At 41.1% G+C, this 18,311-nt stretch overlaps 1 protein-coding gene across 2 annotated transcripts in view; it reads right to left on the minus strand.

Annotated features, from left to right (window-relative positions):
* LOC102050576 (BEN domain-containing protein 5) overlaps positions 1-18,311 on the minus strand; it is a 965,017-nt gene that overhangs the window by 186,661 nt on the left and 760,045 nt on the right. For both annotated transcript variants that reach the window (XM_055724205.1, XM_055724204.1), the window contains exon 8: positions 15,732-15,846. In XM_055724205.1, the coding sequence (XP_055580180.1) occupies positions 15,732-15,846 (115 nt within the window). The remainder of the gene's footprint in view (positions 1-15,731; positions 15,847-18,311) is intronic.

The raw sequence follows: 18,311 nt of genomic DNA on the forward strand, positions 1-18,311 counted from the left end.
GGAATTATCTCCAGAACTCATAGAATACTTCAGTTAGTTTGAATAATTTGTGTTTATATGCAGTGTGCCCAGTTTTTCCAAACAAACTTATAATTCTAAGAAAGACCAAGAGATCATCAGGCATATGGGCTTCTTGCAAAAGAAAACTATCAGCACTATACAATAGTTTGAAAATCATACATTTTAAAGCCAGAAAGAGGCTACTGTGGATCATCTTTGCTGACCTACTATTCACACACAAAGATGTTCCTTGAAGCCATTCTCATTCACAAAAAAAAAAAAAAAAAAAAGAGTCAACAAAAAAAAAAAGCCACCAAAGCCTAAAAAAACCCCCAGACATATTTTAGGAAAATATTCTGATTTCAAAACAGTTCATCAGCGAAAATACAGCACAGTCTTTAACCATTCCCTCAAGAACTTGAATCTTCATTTCTTGAACATCACTGTCAAGACACTGCACTCTTTTATGCCCTCCCCTATTACACTGAAAAGCAAACTTCATGTTACTCCATGTTAATATACTCCTTATCTATGTACTCAGACTTAGACCATGGACTGATGAGACCCATATATGGTCTCAAATTATGTCATTCATTCCTTTGCCTGCTGTCAGTTAATCTAAACAAACTAAGCTACAGGACTGTCTTGTCACACAACAATTTTTCTAATTCTCTTCTCATTCTTGTCACTCCTCAGAACAGGTCAAACTTGTGCCAAACACAACTGTTTACACATCTATGGGCTGCACTTGTCTGACTGGCTTTTGAAATATTGGATTGCTGAATATTCCAGGTAACAAATAATACTTTGAGATAGATCCAAGATACAAAAAGCACAACTGAGTGATGACAGGGACTCAAAACCCCAAGGTTCTTAGAAACAGAATATTTATCTAGACCTTTTCGGACAGGAATCAAAAATAAAAGTCTGAGATAGATTCATTGTTCAAAATATTCTGGTTGGCTGGATCAAGAAAGCTGTGGTTGTCTCCTCCTTCAGCTTCAAGATGAAAAGGACTTGACTGAGTTCTTCTAAGGTAGCAGTCACTTGACTTCCATGGGAATTTATGAATCCTCGGCTGTGTTGTTACTGTTAATAAGAGCTGACATTTAAATGCATTTCATTAACAGAAACTAGAATGAGAATGACAAGACTTTAGCAGATCAGATCTGTAATTGAAAAGGTGACCAACATAAGGAATAAGAACTGTCTGGTAGGATTGCACTTGCCTCTTACCCGTACCAATAACATATCTCCTGGACATGACCTGTCTTTCTTTTACACTAGGTACCAAAGCATCAGCAGGATGGAGATTTCAAGAACAAACTTACATCAGCATCAGTTCCTCCTTGCACATCAAGGAGTAAAAGTAAACCCTACTGGAAGAATTAAAACCAAAGAAGATTTTAGCAACTGAAAACATACAGAAGATTAGCGAAGGCATAGTAGATAGTAAAGGAGATAGACTGGCAGTTTGTTAATTGATTCTTTTAAGTCTTGGAAGAACAGACAGAAGATCTATTCAAGGACAAATGCTGGGGTACAAAACTTGGTGGGAGTGCTTGCATGGAATAGATATTCTCACTATGTACCTTCCTCACTAGCAAGCATTGCTGTTGACTGGGCCTTGAACATCTGTGGGTTTCCCAAGCCTACTGAACAAACGTACCTCCAGATGCACAAAATGACAATTTAATCCAGACGTGAAACAATGGGTAGAACCATACTACTACTCAGGTGCAACAGAAGAAAGAAAATCCAAATGCTAGAATTCAAATGATGCTTAAACTGAGAGCTGAGTAGAGCTCCACAGCTTTGCCCAAGGATTAAAGAATAGGAGAACAGAAGAACATCTAAAAGTAATCTTTTCTGAAGAAACACACCTTTTTGGTCAACCTTCCTTTGCAAATGTACTTTGTCACTGAAAGCTCCTTCCCTGGGTTCACCAGATTTAGAGTAGTCCTCCTACTGGTTGATATATGAAGGTTACTCAGCCTGATTGTATAGCTAGCTATTGTGTTTCCTGCCACCAACCAGAGAAGGGGGGGGACAACCCATAAAAAAGGAAAAAACCTACCACCATTCATCCTATTATATTTAGTACTCTGTCTTCCCCTGCTATAACAGCTTGCTTGATTGCCTTGTCCACCTGCTGTGCCATACTCTTTTAGCTCTGAAAGCACTTTGGGAAAGTCAGGATCATTTATGATGTACTTGTACAGCACCTAGCAGAACAGGATTGTGGCTGCTGGTCAGCACTGCAGTGTCAATGCATTATCAATCATCTGAACACCCAGGCTCCCTCGATGACCTATTTAAATTCAAATTAATATACAAAATTTATTAATAATAATACAAAATATGACCAGCCTGAAAGGCTTTGCATATTTCTGTGACATCCTTCTTTCTGCTCTTGAGATTCCCAAAGATACACACAACCTTACCATATGCCCTTCCATAATGCAGTTCACTTGCTGCTTTGCACAGGATCAGATCACAGCTCAGCCCACTCTATGAATACAGCCTGGTCTTGTTTACAAGAAGCCCCCATTCTCTCACCCAGCTGTTACTTGGAGAATCAAATGCAAGGCCTCTGCCTCCCTTTCTTCCCCTGGGCACAGTGCAGAGAGGTACCATAGAGGGGTTCAGGCTTTTCCTAGATCCAACTGAGCTGGCAGATTCCCAGGATAACTGCTGCATTAGCCTCAGGGTGCTGGAAAGCTCCAGTTCTTTTGCAAGCATTTGGATGTCTGAATGGCAGTGATGAATGGGAGGGGGCAGCTAAACCCACCCCCCACCCCCACCCCCACAGCATTCTAGTGCTATTAGAAATCCAGCTGTGCTCTGCAAACAGGCAGGATTTACTGTTCATATTTTGGTTAAAGAGACAGATGAAATTCCCCTTCCCCATCCATTATCATTGTATAATCTATACAATTCATCAGCTCAATGGCCATGTCAGTATAGAAAAAGGAAAGGGAGCATTAGTATTCAGAGCACACGCACCACACAAGACAGCAAGTTTATGATCTGCACAACCTGAAATAAGCACTTCTTTTCCCTGGGGACCTGGGTTAACACCAAGTAGCTGCACGTTAAGTTGCACATACTTCTATTAATATACATCCCTTCCAGTCTGCGAGGGGAAGAAGAGGCAGAATACCTGTCCCACTCACACTGGCAGAGACAGCTAATGTTTTTGTGACCCGACACTGTGTCCAGAAATGGGATCAGAAAGGGGATGTGACATCTCCTCCATCTTGGCAGAGCGCTCTTCCTCCAGCTCTTAGACACCAACCAGGCAAAGCCATCAGCTGTCAATCAGCTGTCACATCTACCTCCTTCCAGACTACCCTGACATCCCCCCTCTGTCTGGCGCCAGGGGCAGCAGAGAAGTAATCTGCTATGAGATTAATTGCTCCCTCTGCTATGTCAGCACAGCTATGATGGCTTCTGTATTTATAGAGAGCAGAGAGAGAAAAGGGTTTTGTGGACAGTTTTTCTCCATGTGTATGTAATGGGGTATAACGGTTGCATGGAGACAGCTCCTTTCCAGCCTGACACCATAAAGCCTCTGTTTTCCTGAATGAACATGCCAAGTCACCCAACTTGTTACCAAGTAGTATAAATAATCATTTTCTGTGGTTAGCAAATAATAATCCTAAGAAAGAGATCATACAGGCATGGTTGCATTTGAACACACCAACAACCACCCAAGAAATGACTGGTTACCACTTTTTCATTTCCAAGATCCCTGGAATAACTGAATAACAGCCACCTAGATCTTGGCCTCTAGCTTCAAAATTGCTTTAAGCCCATCTATGCCCAAGCTGCTACTAAAAAGGGGTGCTGCTCTGCTTGCTCCTCCCTCCTGTCTTGTTCCTATTTTTCTGCCTGCACAGGCAACCATGTGAGAACTGTTTTTTCAAGCTGTTTTTTTTGCAGGATTGGTCCTTTTCTGGCTCACAGCACTGCCACACAAGCACCAGTCCTGGCAAAAAGGAGGCAGCAGAGATGCACAGCCAGGGGGAAAAAAAGAACCAAACTGCCCCTTTGGGTACCAGCATGCACTTTCCTTAGCTTAAAGCAGCTGTGAAACAGCAGTCCCCTGTCTCTCTCTGCTTCAGCAGGAAGGGCTTGTGTACAAGTAGCTAAATAAAGTTTCCTTTACAGATACAACCTAAATTTTCAAGTGATTGCAAACTCCTGAAACTCCACACTCAGCTATGTTTCTTTTGGGAAACTTCATCTATGCGAATTAACCCAAGAAAAAAAAAGCTATCTTCTCCAAAGAAGAAACATCACCACTCTGAACCACTTGGAAGTACTTTACTGCAAAGAGTGAGAACAAGGCTCTTCTTTTGTAACCTCACAAAGAGGTTACAGTGTCTGGGAGCAAATGTGTTGACCAAGACATGTGAGTGGGAACTCTGGGCACATGTCTGCCTCTACACTTCCCAGAAGTGATGTGGATCCTCAGATTATTTAATGTTGTTTTATTAATACAATATTGTTTTAGATAATGGATGTTTATTATCTAGATTTGTCTCAGGATTGTTTTCATGTTACATGACGCTGCCCTTAGGACTAATATTATAAATTATACAGCAAGCTGCCATCATTTTAAGTGCTGCAATTTAAAAAAAAAAAAAAAAGAAAAAAAAAGAAAAAAGAACAGCTGTCACCCAGGAAAAGAAAACAACAAAAAAGCAAACTAAACAAACATTCCCCTAGGCTGCAATTATTTTCCTAATAATTTGGATGGGATTTCCCCCTCCCCACTCACGTAACAGCAGTTAGAACAGGAAGACCAGAGTTTTCTATTGATAGGTCATAAATCCTTCCCTGGTGAACGGAAGAGGAGTATTGAACACCTTGCTTGTATAACGTGATAAAACTTGACTACAAAGAAGGGGGTTCTTGCAGAGACCATGGGGGTGATCACTAGTTGCTGGTGATCTTGAGTAAATAGGTGCAACTTCAGAAAATCCCAGGATCTCTGTCCAGAAAGCTCTTCATGAAGAATTAATCCCTCAGCTGCCTTCCCTGACAACTGGTGAATCTGTAGGTCTAGGTAAGCAGCTGTTGCTGAAATGTGTGTGTGCATATGGGAGATTCTGAGATACTCTTTGGGGTGGGACAACCCAAAACTGGGCTACACACTAATCACATGCTGAGCATTCTTATGCTCACAGATAGCAGGCAAAACATAGGTGCTCTCCCTTAAGGTAGAATTTGGCCTCTAATCGGTCATTCTTACAGTTAAGGAAAATACTTCTCCTCTTGACTTGTAGTTTCCATTTTTCCCTTAATCGTCGCAAGGACAAACCCTGCCGGTGCAAACCAGCACTGAAGTGTAACCTGTAAAGCTAAACTACAAAAGTAGCCTGGCTCTGTCCCCTGCACCAACAGACAGGAGATTCCCAATTTCTCTTGAGAGTTATAGAATCATTGAACAGTTTGCATTGGAAGGGACCTTTACAGTCTAGTCCAACCCCCCTGTAGTGAGCTGGGAACCTTCAACTAGATCAGGCTGCTCAGACACCCAGCCAACCTGATCGTGAATGTTTGCAGGGGTGGGGCTTCTACAACCTCTCTGCACAACCTGTTCCACTGTTTCACCACCCACATCATAAAATAATTTCTTGCTTATATGCAGTCTAAATCTACTCTCCTTTAAAGCCATTACCCCTTGTCCTATGGCTATGGGTCCTATTAAACAGTCTGTCCCCATCTTTCTTACAAGCCATCTTTAAGTACTGAAAGGCTGCAGTAAGGTCTCCCCAGAGACTTCTTTTCTCCAGGAAGTCAGGGGAGTACTGCAACAACTCTGTGCTAGCCAGGAGTCAGGACAGAGAATCTCTAACTCCCAAAGATGGGGAAGTGTGAAGGAGTCTAGTTAGGGAACAGCCCCACTCAATAACTGATAGCACAAGGACAGCTTGAATCCCCATTTATAACCTCAGTTGTGTGAGTGTCCACAGTGCTGGATGCAGCTCTTAAATCCCAGGGCAGGAGAATACAGGCATGGCTGAGACTGAGCTCAACCTTGTCAACACTTGAGGTTCCAGGATTTGCTCCCAGATGAGTCGACAACTCGGTGACGCTGCTGGCAAGGCAAATATAATGCAGACAAAGGCAGCACAGTTCACACTAAGCTTCAGCTGTTCTTGATTTCTGCAAGGAACCACAGCTTTTTTTTGGGCCAATAATTGTGTTAAGAAGGGAAAAGTAAACAAAGGGCAAGGGCAGGAGGGGAAGAAAGCCCACAGAGAATCAACGCACACTCCTGAGTCACAACGCTTATTGCAAGAGACACTTCTGAGCACATCCCCGAACTAGACCTTTAGCAAAGCAACAGTATCACTAATTTCATTTGGGAGAAAGAAGGAGACAAAGCCTTGGGAATTGGAATCTGGATTGTCCCCTCTGCCAACAGCTACATGAACAATTTCTATCTCACAGACCATCTCATCTTGGAACAAGTGCCCCACGGACACCTCTCTTGCCCATCAACACTGTGCTGACACCTTCCCTCTTCGAAGGCACTTTGACACAGCATCCTTATGGCAACTGCTAGGGTGGGAGGATTGCTTTGGTGCATTTGCAGCTGGGTGCAACACATGTTAGAAGCTAACAATATGTGCCATCTAAGGAGGCAGCTGCCTGAAGACCACCAATAAAAAAAAAAAGCCAGTTACAGGCATGTCTTGCACCTGCCGCTGGAAATAGCTCAATAAACAGTACCAGCAGATGGCACTTGTGAATACACAGCATATTTCTTGGGTTGTGTCACAGCCGTAACTTCCTGTATCTGGCAAATAGCCTTTTCAGAGCAGCCCTCCAGTCTTTTGTATCAGCTCTTAAATGCCATGGATTGCGGCCTGGCAACTGCTGTTTGGGAAGTAGAGCTCAGCTCATTATGACATTAGACAGGGACCAACTCAACATGTTTCTCCCTCCTCTCACTTGCAAAACGAACAATAAAGCACTGCTTGGATCGTGTGGGTATATATAAAGATATTTTTTTCCTAAACAATTCTGCTTGGTACCTACACAGTACCTCAAAGCCAAGGGACACAACAAGGTGGGGGTTTTTTGTGTGGTTGTTTTTGTTTGATGTTTTGGTTGGGGTTTTTTTGTTTTGGTTTTTTTTTTTTGGTTTTTTTTTTACACACACTAATAAATCTTGCTCTACATCTGATTTTAGGTATATGAGACCTAAATATTCCTAAATTGCACTTAGGTAAACCAAAACAAAGATCTACAGCAAATCATCTGAAGTTTACTAAGTCATTTGCAGAATTATAAAAAACAAACAAAACCCCAAATAAAACACATAAACAAACAAATAAAAAGCCCACTGGAGGCTTTGGTCCTTTGTTTGCTGCTACGAACAAGAATCAAATCACCAGAGATACAAGCCAGACTTAAAGAGGAGAGAAAAAAAAAAAAAGAAAGCCCAATACGTTTAGTTAGCTAACTGAAGGTAAAGCTAAGAAACCCACATAGGATTATTCAGACCTGAGATCAGCTATTCAGGAGGGGAGGAAAGGAAACAAACATTTCAATCAAACTGACATTGAGACCCGTTAATTACAAATGCATTCTAGAAGACAGAAACATGCAAAAAATAAAGTCAGTGAAGGTCAAGAAGAGGCTTCTGTAGCAACTTGCAGACATACATGACACTTAGGTACAAAACTTGGCTTCACTTGGCTGGGATTCATGAGTTGGGTGCTTATTCTCTACATAACAGCTCAAAGGTAATAATCACAAATGGTGCTATTTAAATGGAAAATAAATAGCCCTGTCTCTTTAAGGACATCATGTCTCATTCTCAGTGGAATAATGGCAGATATAAAGAAGCTATGATTTCAGTATTTCTCATTATGACTTCTCTCCCTGCTCATCTAAAAATAAAAGGCTACTCTGTAGTCCCAGATCAATCTAACTAAAAGAGAAGGGTTCGCTTACAACAACAAAATAGCAGCTCTGACACTAGTTATGTATTCATCACATGTGAAAATGGCCCCATAATGCTGCCTTCAAACCCTTCCAACAAGTTCTATTAAATTAGGTTGGGTTTGGATTTTTTTCTTGCACCAAAAGCAAAATAAATATAGCTTTATTTAATGCTACTAAAAGGTTCAGATTCAACTGGAACCCCAAGGCATGTGGCTTTGTTGTTAAAGTACATATACTGACTCTATTGATTGGTGCAGTCCTCTGTGCAAGAAAATTTGTCACATCAATAGCAACTGAAAAATACTCAGGAGCTGTAATATGGTTTAAATGAGCAGTTACCACATCAATATAAAGAGCATTTTCAATGGCAGTAGATAGGAACCCTTTTGCAAACCTGGTATTTGTTTTAAGATAAAGGATAACAACTTTTCTACAAGGAAAATTTTTTTAGGTAATGGTGAGCAAAACAGCAACCACTGTAACTGTTTTAAAATCACAGCACTCTCTGGGCCATAAAAGCCACAACAGAAAGGAAACTTCCAAGCAGGAAAGGAATGGCGATGCTACGAGCCAGATGGATGTAAGAGCCAGAGTAAACCTCTGCTGCTCGCTTGCCTTCCTGGTCTTTGCCATTGCTGCTGCTCAGAGTGCACCTGTGTCACAGCTGCAGCTCCACCCCGGACTTTGCTTTCCAGGTCCCCAGCCTGGCACACTGCATGAGCTGTGAGATCCAAACCACGTGCAAACACATGCAAGATGCAGGAGGAAGATGGCAAAGAAAACTCCTGACCTGTCCTCAATGCCAAGCAAGAGCTGGGAACAAGAGAAAGCTCCTGTCGTGCCTCACCCTCCCCCCGAGCTGCACGGGAGAAGGCGTTACAAGGAAACAGCCACTCGCTCACTGTGGCAGGTCTCTTTCTGGTTTTTCCTGCCCCCCCCCCCCCCCCCCCATCAGGGTGGTTAGTCCTGGCCATGGCTATGCTTTTAATCCAACAGGTTGTCAAAAGACACTGAAGCATTGGAAAGCCGCCTTGAATTTCCAATTTTGAAATTGGCAGTTGCCACCACTCTATCTGGGGGTCAGTAACGCACTCGGCACCTATGGCCTGCCCCTCCTGTAGTCCTGGCTATGAAGGGGAACCTCATTTACCTCCACATGAATGACATACCGCCAGCTGATACTAGACGTGATCTAGGCAGGCACAGAGAGACACTCAATGGCCTCAATAACATGCAATCTAAATTAAGACAACAAACAAGATGCAAAAGGGCACTGCAAAGTCCGTGCAGCTCTTCTTCAGCAGGCTGCAGTGGTGGTGCTTCCTGCACTGGGGCAGGGGCTGAACAGCCTCTGGCCAGAGGAGAATGAGCTCACCAACGCTTACCATCTGAGGGCAAACTGGACAAGTACTAGGAAGACAAATCCACCGCGCATTACCAAGCAGACAGAAATCCCATGAGTTCAGGAAATGTCTGAAATGAAAAATCACTGGAAGCTGGGAAAGTACATGGGCAAAAGCATATTATGAGCATCTTCTGCTCTTACAAGGAGAGTGGCCCTGTCCACTGCTGCATTAGCAGATACTGGGCTGACGCAGTATGTCTGTTGTCACAGACTAAGATGTATAGCCTCTTGCTTTGGTCAGTTGCAAGGGGGAGGGGGGGGATAGGAAATTCACAGCAAGGAACAAACCTCCATTTCATGGGATTGAAAAATCCCTGTTTTTCAATAATAAGAAATAGCACTATATTTTCAGGGGATGTAACATACTTTTCCTGACTGGGTGTATTTTTAGAGTACAATTCGCTCTCAATCACATCCCTTCTTCCCTCGGGTTAATGTACAACGGACATTCTTGTCATTCAGGCAAAAATCACACTAAAGGAAGACGAGAAGCGGCATGTGCTGTTAAGTTTTGAAGGAGATGAGAAATTTCACACTATCCTGATATCTTCTGGGTAACTGCTTATTTTATGATGACTAATAGGCAATTACTATGGTAATACCGCAATACAACATGTGTGAGTTTTGGGAATGAGAAATTATAGGTAACTACTTTGGACTCATTTCTATGGTAACAAAAAAGTAATTGTCATTAAATACCAGTTATATTGCGGCTGTACCTGGTAATTATAGATTTTTTTTATGACCAGCAACATAAATAAATCCAATAAATTTATTCAAAAGGTCCATGATTGTTTACTTATACGTTGTTATATAGAATACACAATGACAAAGGCCTAATTAGGAAAAATAAACTCCATCGAGAGCTTCATCTTGTCATCTGAGATGGATACCCTGTTTTTCAATTCAAGGCAATGTATGAATTTCACATGTATTAAGTGTGGAAAAACCCAAACCTTCCCCACCAGAAAAATAATCAAGAGATGTTATGCAAGTGACATTGTGCACACATGTAGCCATGTCTCACAACTGGACAAGTGATAGCAAGAACCTACAAAACATATCCAGTCACTGTGAATGTACACATACACCTATGTATGCAGCTATAAGTATATCGCCCAAAGTGATACCACTGAAGACCAAAATCAGCACTCTTCAGTGTTACAACATATGGGTCTGATTTAAAGCTAATACAATTTGGATAAGGTCCACAAATACCTTCACTGTCAAAAGAGCCCCATAAATTACCCATGAATGCGGATGTTGAACTTTTAACTATTTCTAGAGTCACAGAAATGAAGTCCTTAATGCTCTATTCAGGATAAATCTGAAATATTTCACCTGGCCTAAAGCCAAATTTCCTGTTTGTATTTCAGACTCTTCAAAAGGAATCTTTTTCAAAAAGCCCGTTTTTAAACAAATCATGCCATTAACAAACAAAAACAAGAGTAGATTGTCTTTTATAAATTGCTGATATGAATAATATAAAATGTTTCTCAAGCCTTCCCAGGTCCCTTCTTTCACTTGAAACAATTTTCCAAATTCAACTTGCTTCCACAAACCATTTCAGTCTTCAAAAAACTAGATTTCTGGGGCAAAAGTCCAAAATATTTCATGCCAACACAGCTTTCATTATGACCTCTGACACTGTTTATGGTGAATTTGGCTTTCCAGTCTGGATAGGACTGGCCTCCTTTCCATCCAAAACATTGCTTTGCTAACGCCTCACACAAGCAAGCGGTAAAGACTGTGCTGACTTTGAAAACATTGTACCTGACAGTGAAACAAGAAAGGGTTAGAATCAGTGTGTGCCCTCGTCTCCCCATTCACACAAATTCTTGCAGTCTCTACAATCAAGAAAGAAGGGTATTGTAATGATGACAATTCAGAACTTTTCAGCTAATTCATGGCTTTAATTTACTGAAGGCTGGTACTGTCAGGGCCAACCAACTGAAGGCAACACAGAAACAGAAAGGAATGGGAAACCTTTCTGGGTTACGCAACAAAGCCTTTAGACAACGGTCAGGATATTTTAACTGCCTTGTCATGGCATGTCTGGGATACCTCAGTGAAGAGGTGCCCAGACTAAGAAACACATCCCTTTTGGTGCCAGTACAGGGATTCATCTCCAGAAGGTGAGGCTGACAAATTGGAACTAATCTAAGATGGTGTGGTACAGTCATATTGCCTGCAGGGACACATTTCAGCATTCAGCTGCAGAATGCCAGCTTAAGAACAAGTTCTCGATAAAGGAAAGTTCAGGCCAAGCCTGGGGATGCATGACTTTTAAATCAAGAACACATTTTTTTTCTTAGTCTAACCCCACCTCCCTGGGGATGGAAATAGGTTCAGAAGATGATAATTCTATACTGCAAACAGAGAGAAAAGTCAAGAAATCTTTCTTCCCCTAGTTCTCCTTTATTTCTTAAAACTGTTTCACAGTTTAATCCATCAGAGAGGGTGAGATTAATGTTATGGAGAAACTTACAAATATTTTTATTTTTTGCCGCATTCTTTCAGAAAGCTAAAGATCAAGTCATGCACCATCTCCAGCAAAATGGGTCTTTCAATTCAGGTGAGAGCTGAGGACAAGTTACCAGCCAGAACAGAGGGCAAATTATGCTGAAGACTCACTGTTTTAGGTAGGTCAACCAATGGCATCTTCCTGGGCAATTGAACTAACCAGCCCATGTGGCATAACATTTTCTATACAGTGTAACTGCAAAGCCAGTTACACTTAGAAGAACAGTAATATCAGCCTTTAAAGACTTCAAGAAAGGGATGAAGCCTGTCTTCCTTGACCACAGTAAATAGCATTTACCCTTCATTATCCTGTATGTTAGAAAGAGCTGTGTATACTCATGTGGCAAGAAAAGGACTATGGAAGGGTTTTTTCACTGAAGAAAGAACACAGTGAAGTAGTCATCTTCACAGAAGGGTAATGATGCTGGCAAACCAGCAAACAATGCTAGCACCACAAGCAGAAGCAATCCAAATTAGCCATTCAGTACTTTGGCTTGCAGGTGAATTTGCACTCTGGGGGCTCCAGTTGTCTGCACCTAGCCCTTCTGACACTTGAAACCAGCAACTCTTGATCTATTGAAGTGAGGTTTGCCCGTGATTTTTCATTTCTCTACTTTTTTTTCAGAAAGAAACAGGTGAAAGCATAAGTTAAATTTTCTGTTTTCTAAACAGTCAGTCAGAAACGTCACTAGAAACCAAGTCTAGTAGAGGTAATTTCACCAACTCTTGGTTTATGTACATAAGTAATAGTAGCTAATAAGAGAACACTGCACTGGTACACTTTCTATTAAAAGATTTATGCTCTTAACTTTACAATAAAATCACAACTCTTGTCCATTTATATTTTAAAAAAAATACTTTAAAAAACTGTATAGACCTTCTAAACAGTCTAAATTAGAGGGGGTGCTTAACCACCCCTTCAAGTCACATAAGGCATTTTGTCTTTCCATTCCAATGAGTTCACAAATACTTCTCAAACCCTTGCATATGCTTGAATAAATCAGTAAAGTTTATCACCCTGTTTCCATGCGTCCTGATACACTAGGCATTGACATTCCTTTTTGTCATCATTTCTTTTAGAGCCACTTCAATGTACACACAACATATAAACAACCTTCCTCACAGATGTGTCTGTGCTGTGCACCGTTGTGCTTTATAGCTGTGATATTAAACTCACTTGTTGCTGGTTATGAACATTTCACCTCAAGAAAGTCCCCTTAGAGTCACAACCCATTCAATCCATTCTCTTGAGAATGAGCAACAGTTTATAGATAACAGACAATTCTTCGCATTTTTGTTGCAGATTTGGCTTAAACTTCTAAACCTCAGGTTCACAAGGACTCTGAACAAAGGAAGAAGGATATTGCAGAAGAGCACAGGACCTACACCCTCAGTGAAAACCCTGCATCCTCAAAAATGGCAATGAAGAAAATTCCATCAGACAACTGTTACCATATCATCCTGGGTAAATGAGTGGTTAGTTCCTGTTTCGATCACAGGAGAACTAGTATATTCCATTCCTTCTATGAGAACTGCTGACATACTCCGGCTTTTAATGGTGCCCCACTGCGCTTGGGATTTCAGAGAACAGCGAAGTGCATCCGACAGTGTACTTTGCCAATTGTACAAAGCTGTGTACTGGTGGGGTAAAAAAAAATAATAAAAAAAAAAATCTCTCTTACTGGCAGGAGATCAATTTACAAACTCAAGCATGAGGTTTAATTACCCATTTCATTATCTTAGCTTGCATAGCTCTGAATGTGAACCTTCAATGAACCAAAGAAATAGTCACCAGCTGCTGCTTGGAGAAAGAGGGAGGTAACAGGAAGTAGAAGTTCAAATGCCTAAAACTGCTCTTGCTGCATATGGCACCATAGGCCTTGTTTGCAAAAGCAGGGGGATTGCCCCCAGCCAGTAGATCTGTATTATATGATGCTATGTGGAAGACTTCTGAAATTCCTGTTTACGTGCTAATCTGAACAAAAACCAAAAGAGATGAAACAGACTTATCTAGCCAATCGCAGATAAGCCTGAGAGTTAAATTTTCAAATACTAGCAACTGATCCTTAGAGATTTTTTTTAAAATTCATCCAGTAAATTCAAGCAAATAAATTGTGATGTACTTGTGGATTTTGTATTAGCAGGAAATAAAGTGTTTGCTGTAAATTATTCACTCAGCACCAGTTAACTACAATGCTGGCACATTACTAGGCTTTGTAATATTCTTCTCAAGATAATAGGTAGCATTTTGCTTATTACCCTCATTTTTAAGTTATTAGTTACATTAGGCCATTTGTAAATAAAGTGAAAATTGCAAGAAAATCAAATGCTTTTCCAACTACCTCATTAAAAGTCTCTTTAGTTCAGGAGGGCTGAAAATTCTGCATATCATGAAAAGCTAAAACAATAGTATACCATCAGGCTCAGCAATTCCAAACAAATTCACATGCCCTTTCACAATACCTGGGTTCCCAAAAGACTTTTCAGCTTATGAGCTAAATGCCTATCTGTAAAGCCGCATGCCTCTGAAAAAGTATAAATAATAGTGCAGGAGAAAAACCTACAGGGCAAGCGAATTTATGGGAGAACACAAAAGCTACTTAATTGCAACTGGAGTTGCCTACGTGCGGGGCACCTGGATCAGAGTAAAGCAATGTAGTATCAGATTCTAGAGCCAATTTTAGGGCTTTATTCCTGCAAGGTGACATAACCATTATGATAAACTCCTAGTGCTGTCAGACACCACTACTGCAGTATCACTCTTTGGGTTTGGGTTTGCATTTGCCAAGAGTTGAGGGAGTACCAGTGTAGCTCGAAGGAGACCGCATGTCCTGGGAAGTTTCACTTATAAAACATGTATATAAGCACTGTTTACAAATCACCCACACAAGTCACTGCTATTTCAGTTTAGTAAGTAGCAAAGCACAGGAAGGCTAAGAAGCACATATTAAAACAAAGAACAGCCAGCAGCACCATTTTCTGCAACTTTTAGCTTTCTCCTGAGTGGCCTCCTCCTCATCCACACAATAACCCAGTCTTATTCTGCTTAGCAATGACATACCTAATTAGATCAAAGCCCAGGGTAGCCTGGCTAGAGAGTGTATTGTGTTATTTAGTCTTGCGCTGTAAGCAAAACCTCATACAGTACATCACATTTCTCAGGGGCTTCTCCAGACAACTATGTGGTACATATAATTGCCCCCACAAACAAATCATCAGCTAATCAACTGCTTTTCATTATCACCTCCAGCAGCACATTTATTTTGTAAATAAATGCATTAAGAGCAAACAATTATAGGGAAAACAAAAGATTATCTGAATATGTTCTCAACAGAGGAGGTGGTAAAGTAGTAATTCAAATACTAAAATGAAGCAAAATTAGCATAGGGTGGAATGATTATCCCATTCCATGTATCCCTGTCTATTACAGTACAATAATAGACTGAAATCTGTGACTTTAATGGATGATCTGGGTAGTTGAAGGGAATGTGATTGACTGACACATTTACACAGAGGCTGATGAGCAGCATAATGAATGCATTTGTAAAACACAGCTAAGGTCTAACTCTAAACTGACTTGGACTCCCACACCTAGAGCAGGCTTGCACAGCAGATACTCTGCTGTCTTGGAGATTTGCTCTTTACCTCCCAAAGCAAGAAAATTTGCTATTGAGCCCCCTTCCTTGATGGGAACTTCAAGGGAGCATACGGCCACATAAGAACCTCCAGTTTAAGAGGAATTAATTGAAACAAGTCATATAAGATTCAGTGACAAACCAGTGCAGGGTGTATAAGGGAGACATAACAATACAGAGATTCATACTCCGCACCATACCTGTAGTTTCCTAGGTATACTCCATCAGGATTGAGCATGGGTGCAATCTTGAAGACCAGGTGGTCTCTCAGTACTTTTGCAATAGGATGCTGGCTCACAAGGAAATCAATTATACCTGAGAAAAATGAAAGAAGAGTTTGAAGAGGGGGGGAGTTTATGACATCACTGATTTCCAAATATCTATCTGAAATTTCACACATAGAAGATTGGAATGATCATTCTTGGTTCCTGGCACTGTTCCTGCTTTCAACAGAACAAACCACTTGCAATCACATGGCACCTGCCACCTTCTAAGAACTCCAGGAATAAGAACTTTGAGGATAAATACATTAGTCCATCCTCATAACACCAGTACAATATGTCAACATTATCAGACACAGTCAGGTTTCCACAGAGGGAGAAGTTACTGCTCATCAGCTGAGCCACAATAACATTTATCCTCCTAAGTGGTGAAATGAAGTAAAACCTACTAGTTTGAGCCTAGCACCTTACATACCCAGCACGCATACATGGGCACTCGCTGCAGCTCAGCTCATGAGTGGCAATTTGTTGAGCTGAGACACCTCAGATTTGTTTGAGCATATGCCCAGACATATCCTTAACAGATGAACACAGAATTCAGATCATTTGCATGTATAAAGAAATGTACAATATCTCACTAAATATGGGAGAGTTACAGAAACCCTGTACCAGGCACAGGGAAATTGGTGGATTGATAGACTGGAATTTATAAGGTCAGATTCTTCACTCACTTTGCACCCATAGAAACCAGGAGTAGCTCCACCTCATCAGTGAAGCTCATTTAATGTGGAACCAAGGCAAATGACATGGGAACTGAATCCTACATGCCCTTCCTTTGGGCACAGTCACAACACCAGACCCTGCAGAAGCTCCCTCCTCTGGGCCTTGTGCTTAGGGAGCGACTAAACATCTCCTTGCTCCAAGGCTGGTGCTGGGGCAGGAGTCAGGCAGTCTGGCAGTTAAATTCATTGCTTATTCCTCCACTGAGTTGATACTGACAGAACTAGCTTCCAGGGAATGAATGTCACGATAAATTGAGTTCCTGTGTAATCTTAGGACACCCACAGATAGGTCATGACAATTTGCTATTTATTGTAAGGTCCATCCTGCGAAGCAGGAACCATTTACTGAATTTCCCCAGAATAAATCAATGACTATGCTCTAGTAACAGGATAAAATAAAGCAGAGAAAAATTAAGGCCAATCATCAGTAAAATTTCCCTAATGGCGAACTCTATTAGACTGTGGATTTGTCTCTCCAGGGGAAAAGTGGAATCCCATCATCAGAAACATTTAACGCCGGACAGGGCAAAGCCCTAGGGAATAGATATAACAAGCAACGATTCAGCATAGGAGAGATAGCATAGGCTAACTAGCTGACTTCAAAAAAGCTGAATTTAGACTTGATTTTTTGTGATCCAATCAAAACCTGTAAAAACAAACAAACTAAAATCCAAGTACAGGCCAGGTTAAACACACTTGTTTATCACTTAGCTGAAACATTCACTGAAGACAGTACCAAAATCTAACATTCTGTACAACTCCTTGATTTAGCTTATTTCACAAGGGCCACTTTGTATTTCAAATACTAACAAATCTGAACCTGTGCTGCTGTTGGAATGATTTCTAATTTGCTGAGGCACATGGGGAAAAATGAGTCTTCTGAAAAAACGTCTAAAATGATCAAGGTATAGTTGACTCTAAACATCAGCAATTTTTTCATCTATTAGTGACTAAATCTGAAGAAGAGAAAGTCACTTTCAGGAACCAGGTCCTCCACTTGAGAAGAGACAGCCTGAATTTCTGAAGCAAATTAGCATATACATAATTATATTGCTCAGGAAATGTTTCTGCAATTACCTCCTCCCAGTGAAGGAAACCAAACATCGATCTGCTTTTTGGTTGGTGGTGTGTCTTTTGTTCATTATACAACAGCAAGAACACAAAGAAATGACAGGGACACAGTTGGATCCTGAATAACCAGGTTTCCTAACTGTATGCAAACATGAAAGGCTTAGCTATGTTAAACTGCTGCTCTAACTGTTTTCTGGCAGTGTCTAAAACATAATCCACAGTATGCACACCTGGAGGGCTCAAAACTACTTAAAGGGATACAATCCCAGGCTTAGTTCCCTGGCTTCTTGAGACAGCAGGCTGATTTTAGTTTTAACAAGCTTGTAACTAGACGCAAAACATCATCTCAGTTAATGTTTTCTAAAATACTTGGAAGGGTTAACTATTCAAAAATCAGTATGTCTGGAACATACTTTATCCAAGGTTGGGTATGAGCTTTCAAGGCAGCCACAATAAAGCTGTGTAAATATGGCATTGTGTACATGATCATCACTTCACCAAAGGCTTTGGTGGAACAGTTTTGACATGAGCTCTGGCAGCGCACCAAACACGTACTTGTGATGGCTCTTCACGTAGCAGAGAGGACCACAAATACCTCAAGGATAACATGACTGCTTTTCATTCCAGAGGTAACACAAGAGCCCAAACTCTCAAAGCTTTGCTCTGGCTGTAGCTGTGCCAGGGAAGGGGCTGGTCAAGGTTCTGC

The sequence above is a fragment of the Falco cherrug genome, chromosome 12 (genome assembly GCF_023634085.1).
Source record: "Falco cherrug isolate bFalChe1 chromosome 12, bFalChe1.pri, whole genome shotgun sequence".
Taxonomy (NCBI): domain Eukaryota; kingdom Metazoa; phylum Chordata; class Aves; order Falconiformes; family Falconidae; genus Falco; species Falco cherrug.